A 13,177-nucleotide genomic window follows, 5' to 3' on the forward strand; every position below is an offset into this window, starting at 1 on the left:
AACTCCATCCTCCACCATCCCATTCGACACCCCACCCCCCTTATTCAGTTTAAAACCACCCGTGTAGCAGTGGCAAACCTGCCTGCCAGAATGCTGGTCCTACACCTGTTAAGATGCAATCCATCCCTTTTGTACAGTTCCCCCTTACCCCAAAACAGATCCCAGTGATCTAAGAATCTAAATCCCTGCCCCGTGCACCAGTTCCTCAGCCACATGTTCAGGTCCCATCTCTCCCTGTTCCTGCTCTCGCCAGCACGAGGAACTGGAAGCAAACCGGAGATAACAACCCTGGAGGTCCTGCTTTTCAACATTTTTCCGAGCTCTCTAATGTCACGCTGCAGAATATTCATCCCCTTCTTTCCGACATCGTTTGGGCCGACATGCACTACCACTTCCGGATGTTCACCTTTGCCCTTGAGGATTTTCTGCACTCTGTCCGTGACATCCTGGATCATGGCACCAGGAAGGCAGCACACCATCCTCGCATCCCGTCTGTTGCTGCAGAAACCCCTATCCGTACCTCTCACAATGGAGTCTCCCACTACAATGGCGTTGCCTGCCTTAGGCCTTTTTGGTTTTGGCTCAACAGCCCTATTCGCATCGCAAGCCAGTCCGCCGCTCAGTGTAAACACGTCTTCTGTCCCAACAGCTTCTAGGTGGGTGAACCTGTTCACAAGAGGTACACCACCCGGGGAAGTTGGCATTCCATGCTTCCCTCCCTTTCTCACTGTCTCCCACCTTCTGTCTTCCAGTACCTTAGGTGTAACAATCGTACTGTAGGACTTGTCGAGGAACGACTCCGTTTCTCGTACGAACCGGAGGTCATCCACTTGCTTCTCCAGTTCCCCAACATGGCCCTTCAGGAGCTCTACCTGGATGCACTTCTCGCATTTGTAGCAGCGAGAGGCACCAGCGGTGTCCTTGACCTCCCACATACTGCAAGCATCGCACTGAATCAGCTTGCCTGACATCTCCTTCTTTCGTCTGTACCTCTCAAGCGTATTGCGTGGTCTCCTCTCCTCAGCCTCCTCGCCGAAGCCTCTCGAGCCAAAGACTCACACTTCCCTCACAGGGTACATCGCTCACTCACTGCCGCTCGCTAAGAGCCACCTTGCTTAAATGGACTGATAAATTGCCTGATTTACCAATTTTGAAACCAAATGCCTCAGTTTTCAAATGTTTTCCCGGCACTGACTCACTTCTCTCCTCCCACTTGGGCTAGAGCCAATCAGTCGTATCTCTTGCTAATCTCCTGCTGCTGTTGCTCCCAAATCCACAGCAGTTCACTAAACCTAGTTCAACCCTGACCTCGGGTGCTGTTTGTGTGAAGATGCACGTTCTCCATGTGACTGCATGGGTTTCCTCCCATGGCTCAAAGTCATGTGGGTTTGTAGGTTAATTGGCCGCTGTAAATTGTCCCCAGTGTAGAGGGATGGGACAATGGGATAGTATAAAACTAATGTGAATGGGTGATCTGTGGTCGGCGGTGTGCCGAAGGGCCTGCTTCCGTGCTGTATCTCTGAACTATATTAAAGTATCCCCTTTTGTGGTAAAAGCACTTTGGTGCTTTTGGAAACTTTTTTAAACTCAGGAAGCCGCATAACCAGTAGAATAATAATCTGTTGTGAAGACCTTCCACTTAATTTATGATGTGAATTTCAAGGTCAATGCAAACAGAAAATTTGCCTTAAATTTTCATGTCTTAAATGCAGCAAGAGGTATAACACTGTTAGAGCTTCTGCAAATCTGGATTATTTCTGTATCTTTCCACTCTGTGCTGTTCCAAGTATGGACCCCAATCAGGTGCTGGCACACAAGCAGCAGAAATCTTCTGTGGAAAGGAAAAATAAAACATTTCATTAATTCATTCTTTAAATGGGTTCAGGAGGCTTAATATGTGAAGTAACTTTCGCTCAAGGAACTATCTACTGAGGGTCGCAGAGTTGAAAGTTAGGAGGTGGAAGACATAAGATCCATGCGAGTTTGTGTTACCCAGAGACCTGGAAAGTCAATGGAAAATCATTGAACTACATTTAGAACTCAGAAGATGTTGAGAACTATTTCATTGCTTTAACAAGTCACTGAGGCATGGAGAGAGGATGGGTTCAGCTTGAGGAGATGTTTGGGTAATTTGTGTGATCATCCATGTACCTGTCCAAATGTTTTTTTTAATATTGTTCTTATACCTCCTTTGGAAGCTCATTCCATACAAACACTATCTTTGAGTGAAAAGGTTGCTCCTCAGGTTCTTATTAAATCTTTCCTCTCTCCTCTTAAACCTATTTCCTCTGGTTCTTGATTCCTCTACTCTGGGTAAAATTCACCCCCCGAAAGGGAGAACCAAGGAGGGAGTGTTCTCTGCAGAAGAAAGAAAAAGGTGGGAGTACAATGTGACTGGTGATGGGATCATGTTGAACGTGGCAGAACTGTCAGAGTATGATGCATTGGATACTAAGTCTGGTGGGGTGAGAAGTGAGGACCAGGGAACTCCATCTGTATGGGACTAAGCATCACACGGGAGGGCTGGTGACCAACGCAATAATACACCTCTCCACCAATTCCAATATTGCTCGCCTGTGGGGGAGTAGGGGGCTTTCTGTTGCGCTAGTATGGGTGTTGCGTGCCCCAGGTACTGGTTTCCAGAGGGCTAGTATAGACATTGTGGGCCAAATGGATTTTTTGGCTGGCAGCCAACTGTTGCAATGATTTTAAAAGCCAAGCCAAGGCAAACAATTGGGCAGCAGCCACCCGACAACCAAAATTCATTTTGTGAACACAAACTTGTTAAAAAGGCGAGGCAAACACTTGGGCAGCAGCCACCTTACAGCCGCATCGAGGGGACTCACCGTGGAGTAGACGTGCGTTCAGTGTTATTCGCAGCTGAGAAAGCCGTGACTCTCTCGCTTCTTGGGTCTGGCAGAGACTTAGTGAGGGACTGCACTTCCGGGTTTTATAGTCCCTCCCCCCTGCCGCCAATGGGGGCAGCAGAGAGAATGGGGAATTTTTTTAAAACATTAATATCTCTCTGATTTTTCAAAAGCGGTCAAGATCAGACTTTAAGTAATACTAGACCAAGTGCAGACCCGTTGGGTCTGTTCCCCCAATGTGCAGTTGGGGGGGGGGGGGGGAAGCGGGCATGCAGCATCACACACACTAACTATCCCCCCCCCCCCCGCACTCACGCTAATTACCCCCCTTGATACTATATTAATATTATTAATTTGCTCCTTTTACACAAACCACTGAAGCATAGCCCCCAACTTGCAGTCACATCTAGAGAGGGAGGGGGGGGGCGGGGTTAGAGAGTGAGGGCAGAGAGAGAAGGGGCAGAGACAGAGAGAGAGACACAGACACAGAGAGGGGCAAGAGGGGTGGGGGGTGGAGAGGAGGAGAAGAGGAAGGATGGGTGAGGGGGGAAAGGTGAGGAAGGGGGGGAGGAGAGAGAGAGGGTGAGAGTGAGAGGGGTGCTGAGAGGGGGTTGTGGAGGGAGGGGGAGGGGATGGAGGGGGAGAGAGGAGGGAGAGAGGGGGGGGGGAGGAGAGAGGAGGAAGAGGGGTGGGGGGGGAAGAGAGAGGGTGTGCTGAGAGGGGGGTGAGGTGAGGGGAAGGGGAGAGGTGGGGAGCAGGGAGGGTGGAGGGAAGGGGGTAGGGGTGCGTGGAGGGGAGAGACGGTGGGGGAGGGGATGGAGGAGAGGAGAGGGAGAAAAAGAGGGGAATAGAGAGAGGGGGGGGAGGGGAGGAGGAGAGAGGTGAGGGGGGGAGGGGAGGAGAGGGGGGGGAGAGGAGACTGGGGAGAGGAGAGAGGGGAGAGGAGGAGAGGGGGGGGAGAGGAGAGGGGAGAGAGGAGAGGGGGAGAGGAGAGGGGGCGAGGAGAGGGGGGGAGAGGGAGGGGGAGGGGGGAGAGGAGATGGGGGGGAGAGAGGAGGAGAGGGGGGGAGAGAGGAGAGGGAGGGGGGGGAAGAAGAGAGAGAGGGGGGGGGGGGGATAGAGGAGGGAGGAGTGGCGATGAGGGAGGAGGGGGGGGAGAGAGAGGGAGAAGGAGGGGAGGGGGGGGGGGGATTAGAGCATTGTTTTTATTTCTTTTTTTTTCCATAGCATTGAATTTTATTATTTCTGTGTCCCTCTCTGTGTCCCGCCCTCAAAGCCCAAAATCCACTCCTCTATAAATTTGTTCAATTATTTCCTGAAATCTATCTATATTACTAAATCTCTGTTCTTGACCGCTTTTGGCCTTCTGTGCTGCGATTTCGATGATGATATGATATGATATGATAGTCTCAGTAACAGCTTCTATCCCTCTGTTATCACGCTTCTGAACGATCCTTCCATAAACTAGGGTACTGTCAAATTCACCTCTACCCTGTTGTGGATTTTGGGCTTTGTCTGTTGAACTGATGAGTTACAATGCTGAGGAATATTCTGCACTCTGTATCCTTCCCTTCATTCGACCTATTGTACGATCTTGACTTGATTGTATTTGTGTCTGGTACATCTGATCTGATTGGATGCAAAACAAAGCTTTTCTCTTTATACGTGACAATAATAAACCTAAACGTCTCAATTATGATCTCTAACTTTCCAGGAATCTTGCAGACATGATATGTTAAGGAGTGAGGATACTTCATATTCTGTTTACCAAGTTGTGTCCTCACCTGGTACAATGTGGAGCCCTCAGCTTGGACAACTTTCACAATGGCAATGATGGGGATCCACATAATGCAGAAGATGATTGTACACCAGCCGAGAGCTATTGCCCAGGTGGGGTACTCGATGAGTCCGTATGTTGGTGGGGTGAATGTGACCAAAGACCAAGCTAAGACCACCTGTTTCAAATAATTGCACAGAAAGATGTCAGAGATGCAATGAGTTACACAATTGGTGATTTTCATTAATAAAATAATTAAACTCTTACCACCAACAAGCACGGTGAGATAAAACACCAGCACACTCTCCACCACAGCCAGAACATCCAATCCTTCTCCCCAATCATCGTCTCAATGTCCCTGATGAATCTGTTCACCCCTGTGGACAGCAGTAATGTAGAGATACTCAATAACATATCATCTTGTCTTTAGGGGAAGTTTAGAGTCATTGAGTCGTACAGCATGGAAAGGAAACAGACCATCAGCCCAACTCATCCACGCCAGCCAAGAATTCCTATTTAAGAAGTTCCATTTGCCCATGTTTAGCCTATTTTCTAAACCTTTCCTCACCATATATTTGTCCAAGTGTCTTTTAAAGCTGTTATAGTATCTGTCTTAATCTTACCCTTTCACCATAAACTTAAGTCTTCTGATTCTAATTTGTCTACTCTAGGTAAAAGACTCCGTATTCACCATATCTTCATTTGGTCTAGAGTGCATTCAGGAAGTATTTAGACCCCTTCACTTTTCCACATTTTGTTACGTTACAGCATTATTCAAAAATGGATTAAATTCTTTTTTTTTATCATCAATTTACACACAATTACCCCATAATTAAAAAATGAAAACAGGTGCTTAGAAATCTTCACAAGTAATTAAAATTAAATAACTGAAATATCACATTTACATAAGTATTCAGACCCTTTACTCAGTACTTTGTTGAAGCACCTTTGGCAGCGATTACAGCCTCAAGTCTTCTTGGGTATGACACTACAGGCTTGGCACACCTGTATTTGGGTAATTTCTCCCATTCTACTCTGCAGATCCTTTCAAGCTCTGTTAGGTTGGATGGGGAGCATCAATGCACAGCTATTTTCAGGTCCCTCCAGAGATGTTCGATCGGGTTCAAGTCCGGGCTCTAGCTGGAGCACTCAAGCTCATTGTCACAAAGCCACTCCTGCATTATCTTGGCTGTGTGCTTAGAGTCGTTGTCCTGTTGGAAGGTGAACCTCTGCCCCAGTCTGAGGTCCAGAACGCTCTGGAGCAGGTTTTCATCAAGGATCTCTCTGTACTTTGCTCCGTTCATCTTAGCTCAATCCTGACTAGTCTCCCAGTTCCTGCCGCTGAAAAACATCCCCGAAAAACAATTTTTCGAGGATGTAACTAGTAGAGTGGATAAGGGAGAACCAGTGGATGTGTTATATCTGGACTTTCAGAAGGCTTTCGACAAGGTCCCACCTAAGAGATTAGTATACAAACTTAAAGCACACGGTATTGGGGGATCAGTATTGATGTGGATAGAGAACTGGCTGGCAGACAGGAAGCATCCCGGACATCCTCATTGGTAAACTGGTCACTCTCGGCCTCCCCACTGTCACATGTGCCTGGATTAAGGATTTCCTCACAAACCGGCCCCAGACTGTGAGACTCGGCCCCCACCTCTCCTCCACTCGCAGGTTGAGTACCGGTTCCCCACAGGGCTGTGTGCTAAGCCCCCTCTTATACTATCTCTACACCTACGACTGTAGTCCGGCCCACAACAACAACCACATCGTCTAATTTGCTGACGACACTACTGTGGTTGGACTTATTTCAAAGGGAGACGAGGCAGCCTACAGAGAGGAAGTCCTGAAGTTGACAACCTGGTGCTCAGAAAACAATCTGGCTCTGAACACCAGGAAAACAAAAGAGCTCATTGTCGACTTCAGGAGGCACAGCACCGACTTAGTCCCCCTACACATTAACGGCGAGTGTGTGGAGAGGGTCAACACCTTCCGGTTTCTCGGCATCCATATCGCTGCTGATATCTCCTGGACGGACAACACGACGGCAGTCATCAAGAAGGCTCAGCAGCGGCTGCACTTCCTGAGGGTCCTCAGGAAGCACAACCTGGACTCTAACCTGCTGCTGACCTTCTACCGCTCGTCCATCGAGAGCCTGCTGACATACTGCATTACAGCATGGTATGGCAGCTGCACCATGGCAGACAGGGAGAGGCTTCAGAGGGTAACCAGGACAGCGCAGAGGATCATTGGTTGCCCTCTCCCCTCCCTGATGGACATCTACACCTCCCGCTGCCTTAGCAGGGCAAAGAAGATCACCAAAGACAGCTCCCATCCTGCGTTTGGACTGTTCGACCTGCTGCCCTCTGGAAGGCGCTATAGGTGCATCAAATCCAGGACAAACAGACTCAGGAATAGCTGCTTCCCGAGAATTATATCTACCATAAATTCAATTCCACACATGCACTGACTACACCGCCCAACACGGACTTCCATCTGTATATATGTATATATGTATGTAGCGCCGTAGAATTTGTGCACCTATTCCCCCCCCCCCATCTCCCTTCTGTTTTGTTTTTCTGTTTCTTGTTTTTTGTGTAAAATTGTATGTATGCACTGAGTACGAGCAGCTTTCAGTTTCACTGTACATGTATAGTGACAATAAATGGCATATCATATCATATCAAAGAGTAGGAGTAAACGGGTCCTTTTCACAGTGGCAGGCAGTGACCAGTGGGGTACCGCAAGGCTCAGTGCTGGGACCCCAGCCATTTACAATATATATTAATGATTTGGACGGGGGAATTGAATACAACATCTCCAAGTGGGCAAATGCATGGCAGATGCAATATAATGTGGATAAATGTGAGGTTATCCACTTTGGTGTAACAAACAGGAAAGTAGACTATTATCTGAATGGTGGCCGATTAGGAAAAGGGGAGATGCAATGAGACCTGGGTGTCATGGTACACCAGTCATTAAAAGTAGGCATGCAGGTGCAGCAGGCAGTGAAGAAAGCAAATGGTATGTTAGCATTCATAGCAAAAGGATTTGAGTATAGGAGCAGGGAAGTTCTACTGCACTTGTACAGGGTCTTGGTGAGACCACACCTGGAGTATTGCATGCAGTTTTGGTCTCCTAATCTGAGGAAAGACATTCTTGCCATAGAGGGAGTACAGAGAAGGTTCACCAGACTGATTCCTGGGATGTCAGGACTTTCATATGAAGAAAGACTGGATAAACTCGGCTTGTACTCGCTAGAATTTAGAAGATTCAGAGGGGATCTTATGGAAACTTACAAAATTCTTAAGGGGTTGGACAGGCTAGATGCAGGAAGATTGTTCCCGATGTTGGGGAAGTCCAGAACAAGGGGTCACAGTTTAAGGATAAGGGGGAAATCTTTTAGGACCAAGATGAGGAAAACATTTTTCACACTGAGAGTGGTGAATCTGTGGAATTCTCTGCCACGGAAGGTAGTTGAGGCCAGTTCATTGGCTATATTTAAGAGGGAGTTAGATGTGGCCCTTGTGGCGAAAGGTATCAGGGGGTATGGAGAGAAGGCAGGTACAGGTTACTGAGTTGGATGATCAGCCATGATATTATTGAATGGCGGTGCAGGCTCGAAGGGCTGAGTGGCCAACTCCTGCACCTAATTTATATGTTTCTATCCCCACACCTTGATGCTGCCACCACCATGCTTCACTGTAGGTATGGTATTGGCCAGGTGCCTGGTTTTCTCCAGACGTAAAACTTAGCATTCAGGCGAAAGAGTTCAATCTTGGTTTCATCAGACAAGAGAATCTTGTTTCTCATGCCTTTTGGCAAACTCCAAGCAGGCTGTCATGTGCCTTTTACTGAGGAGTCCCTTCCGTCTGGCCAATCAACCATAAATGTCTGATTGGTGGAGTGCTCCAGATATAGTAGTCCTTTGTGAAGCTTATCCCATCTCCACAGAGGAACTCTGGAGCTCTGACAAAGTGACCATCGGGTTCTTGGTTACCTCCCTGACCAAGGCCCTTCTCCCCGATTGCTCAGTTATACCAGACGGCCAGCTGTATGAAGAGGCCTGGTGTTCCAAAGTTCTTCCATTTAAAAACGACGGAGGCCACCGTGCTCTTCGGGACCTGCAATGCTGCAGAAATGGTTTTATACCGTTCCCCATATCTGTATCTCGACACAATCCTGTCTCGCAGGTCTACGGACAATTCCTTCGCCTTCATGGCTTGGTTTTTGCTCTGACATGCACTGTCAACCGTGGGATCTTATATAGACAGGTGTGTGCCTTTCCAAATCATGTCCAATCAATTAAATTTACCACTGATGGACTCCAATCAAGTTGTAGAAACGTCTCAAGAATAATCAATGGAAACAGGATGAACTTAAGCTCAGTTTTGAGTGTCATAGCAAAGGGTCTGAATACTTATGTAAATGTGATATTTCAGTTATTTATTTTTAATTACATAGCAAAAATTTCTAAATACCTGTTTTTGTTTCTTCATTCTGGGGTATTGTGCGTAGATTGATGATTTAAAAAAAATGAATTTAATCAATTTTAAAATAAGGCTGCAACGTAACAAAATGTGGACAAAGTAAAGGGGTCTGAATACTTTCTGAATGCACTATATGTGACCAAGAATTAATTTGCAGCAAATACTTCAGTTAAAATATCCAGTACCTCAGCAATACAAGGGGTCATGAGCAAAGGACACAGAAGGTTATTGTGTCTTGTGAATATGGAATGAAATGGCAAAAGGCCTTGGCGGTTGAGGACAATACTTTTATTCTGTAGATGAAGTTAAGTAGATTCACATTGTGTGCACTGTCTCTGTGTAATCTACTATCACATTATTTTTAATTAAGTATGATTGTGCTATGTATAGTAAGATTTTTATTGAATTGTAAGCAAAACAAGGAATTTCACTGTACCGAGGTGTATGTCTCAATAATGGATGACCTGCCCCTCCTTTCTTCCACCTTGCCCCCCCCCCCTCTCTTCCAGCTTTCCCCCCTTGCCCCTATAATCAGAGGAAGTGTCCCGACCCGAGACGTCCATGTTCTCCAGGGATGCTGCCCGACCTGCTAAATTACTCCAGTACGTTCTATCTTTTTTCCCCACAATAAAGTAACACTGAACCATTCAACATCACCCTAGTAACTTTGAAGAAACTCAAAGATGCTCTTCTTGGTTTTTTTTCAGACAAATTACTTTGTTTTTGTTTTGTCGCTTCCCATGTTGTCTCGGCACACCTACCATAGATCCAGCCCAGGCCGATGAGTTCCAGAAGAGCAGCTGTAATGAGAATCCACCCGGCACAGAAATGATCAAGTAAGTTGATCCAGTAAATCCCAGCCTAAAATTAAACATGAAATTTGATACATAGATAGGCAAGTACAGTACAGGAACGGGCACTTTGGCCCACTATATTTGTGCTGAACATGATACCTAGCTGGACTGACCTCATCTACCTGCATATGTTCCGTATTTTTCTATTCCCTGTGACTATCTAAAAGCCTCTTAAACACCACTATCATCTGTCTCCACTGTCACTCCTGACAATTCGTTCTGGGTCCCACCACCCTCTGGGAAAAAAAAAACTTGCTCTGCACATTCCTATTAAACTTTCCCTCTCTCATTTTATAGCTATGCCCTCCAGTGTTGGAGATTTCCACCATGGCAGAAAGGTTCTGATCTGTGCTTCTTATAATTTTATCGTCTTCCCTTAACCTCTGAAGTTCCAGAGAACGCAATCCAAGTCTATACAACTCCATGCAGCAGAAACCCTCTAATCCAGGCAGAATTCTGGTAAACCTCATCTGCAACCTCTCCAAAACATACCCAGTAACTCAATTTCATCCTTAGCAAATTACTTAATGTGTTGATATGGAGTTAAAATGGCATCCCTGTGTGTTGTCTGAAGCTTTGTGGGATACGCACAGCGACAGGCATGATGAGCTGGGGTCCAGCTTGGTGGCTGTACTGCTCAGAGAGACAAGATCAATTTTACACATGGCAAATCACTCACCCAATTTTTTTATTCTGGGTATATTATCCTGTGTTATCATGAAATACTACTTCATTTTTTGTTGATTCCATTATTTCCACAAAGCATAGAAGGGGGCATCTCAGTCAATCTATTCCTCCATTAGCTTTCCCCTTAACTTATTCTCTCCACATTACCATCAATAAACTCAATAACCAACACGTCTTTCGGAGACCTGCATGTAGGTGGAAACTGGAGCACCCAGAGAAAAGCATTGTAGTTACAGGGAGAGTGTGCAAACTCGACACAGACAGTTCTGAAGATCAGCATTGAACAGGCACCACTGATGACGTGAGGCGGCGGCTCTACCAGCTGCATCACTCTGCCAATCATTGCTCTGCTTTTGAAATGGCCCCCATTGTTCAAATAAATTGTCTTATCAGTGGGATAGAGGAATAGAGACATAAAATACAGATAAAGGCCCTTCAGCCCTACTCAGCGGTGACTAGTGGGGTGCCGCAAGGCTCAGTGCTGGAACACCAGTTATTTACAATATAAATGATTTAGACGAGGGAATTACATTTCCACGTTTACGGATGACACAATGTTGGGTGGCAGTGTGAGCTGTGAGCAGGATGCTATGAGGCTGCAGGGTGACTTGGATAGGTTGGGTGAGTGGGCAGAAGCATGGCAGATGCAGTACAATGTGGATAAATGTGAGATTATCCACTTTAGTGGTAAGAACAGGAAGGCAGATTATTACCTGAATGGTGTCAAATTAGGAAAAGGGGAGGTGCAACAAGACCTGGGTGTGCTTGTATATCAGTCACTGAAAGTAAGCATGCAGGTACAGCAGGCAGTGAAGAAAGCTAATGGCATGTTGGGCTTCATTGCGAGAGGATGTGAGTTTAGGAGCAAGGAGGTCTTACTGCTGTTGTTCAGTGCCCTGGTGAGATCACACCTGGAGTATTGTACGTAGAAAAGAACTGCAGATGCGAGTTTAAATTGAAGGGACACACAGTGGATAATGCTGGAGTATCTCAGCAGGACAGGCAGCATCTCTGGAGAGAAGGAATGTATGACGTTTCAGGGAAGACCCTTCTTCAGACTGGCATTGGTGAGACCGCACCTGGAGTATTGTGTGCAATTTTGGTTTCCTAATTTGAGGAAGGACAATATTGCTATTGAGGGAGTACAGCATAGGTTCACCAGGTTAGTTCCCAGGATGACGGTGAAAGAGCTAATAGTTAAATCTAAAATGGAGTCGTTCTTCTACAAAAGCATGGACTAATAGAACAAAAGAATGGCTCGGTGCCAAATCTGAATGACTTTGTAAATTATATGAAACAATATGGAGGACAGGTTGTCTTTTCAATAAAGACGTTAAGATGGCAGCCTGCAGTAATAACATGTGCTTCTCCAAGGCCATAAAGAAGCCAAGATTGAAAAAAATAGCTGAATCTCCAGAGATAAGTATGGAGAGGGTTTGTAATTGGATGAGCTCAATTTGGCCCCAGCTTTCGTATATTCTGAAATGCTACAGAATCCTTCAGTCATGCCATATTCAGACTTGGTAGGATTGTTTTACTGATAAGAATAATGTATAATTGTGCTAACTCTCCTTTGTTCTGTGAGTGGGAGCACGAGAAGCACTGAGCAATGTTTGTGCTCATTGTAATCTCGCCACTTCCGTCTCACGAATCAATTAAAGATTGCCATGGTCAACCTTCAACGTTGTTGCTATCTGCTTTTTAAGAAGCTAACTTTCACAACGGGACTAACATATTGTGAACGAATGGGTCGACTGGGCTTGTATTCACTGGAATTTAGAAAGATGAAAGGGAATCTTATAGAAACATATAAAATTCTTAAAGGATTGGACAGGCTAGATGCAGGAAAAACCCTTGATGATGGGAGTGTCCAGAACCAGGGGTCACCGTTTAAGAAAAAGGGGTCGGACATTTAGGACTGAGATGAGGAAAAACTATTTCACCCAGAGAGTTGTGAATCTGTACAATTCTCTTCCACAGAAGACAGTGTAGGCCAATTCACTGAATGTTTTCAAGAGAGAGTTAGATTTAGCTTTTAGGTCTAAAGGAATCAAGGGATATGGGGAAAAAGCAGGAATGGGGTACTGATTTTAGATGATCAGCCATGGTCATATTGAATGGCGGTGCTGGCTCGAAGGGCCGAATGGCCAACTCCTGCACCTATTTTTGAATGTTTCTATATTTCATCTGTGCCAACCATGTTGCTCCATCTAACCTAGTCACATTTGCCTGCATTTGGTCCATATCTCTCTAAACCTTTTCTATCCATATACCTGTCTAGGTATGTCCATTTTATGTTGCTTCTTCTGGGCACAACCAGTCAGTATGAAACTGGCTGGCACCGTGGGTGGAGAGCAATAGCGGAACTCACTATCCAAACATGGAGGGGATGGGGGACACAATTTTATGGCAGCCGCACGCGCATGCGCACACTTACACACGCGCGCGAGGCTTTGGAGGCTCAATCCAGCGCTAAATGCAGCTCAACTGCCTGTCTCACCA

General features: G+C 46.1%; 1 protein-coding gene across 1 annotated transcript in view; it reads right to left on the reverse strand.

Moving 5' to 3' along the window:
- Positions 1-1,604: 1,604 nt before the first annotated feature.
- The window catches only part of LOC129702406 (sodium- and chloride-dependent neutral and basic amino acid transporter B(0+)-like), a 59,882-nt gene continuing 48,309 nt past the window's right edge, over positions 1,605-13,177 (reverse strand). Inside the window, exons 10-13 of the mRNA XM_055644185.1 lie at positions 9,896-9,995; positions 4,912-5,021; positions 4,652-4,822; positions 1,605-1,831 (exon numbers count right to left, since the gene is read on the reverse strand). Coding sequence (XP_055500160.1) covers positions 1,730-1,831; positions 4,652-4,822; positions 4,912-5,021; positions 9,896-9,995 — 483 coding nt within the window. The 3' untranslated portion in view covers positions 1,605-1,729. The remainder of the gene's footprint in view (positions 1,832-4,651; positions 4,823-4,911; positions 5,022-9,895; positions 9,996-13,177) is intronic.

The sequence above is a fragment of the Leucoraja erinacea genome, chromosome 12 (genome assembly GCF_028641065.1).
Source record: "Leucoraja erinacea ecotype New England chromosome 12, Leri_hhj_1, whole genome shotgun sequence".
NCBI classification, from domain to species: Eukaryota; Metazoa; Chordata; class Chondrichthyes; order Rajiformes; family Rajidae; genus Leucoraja; species Leucoraja erinaceus.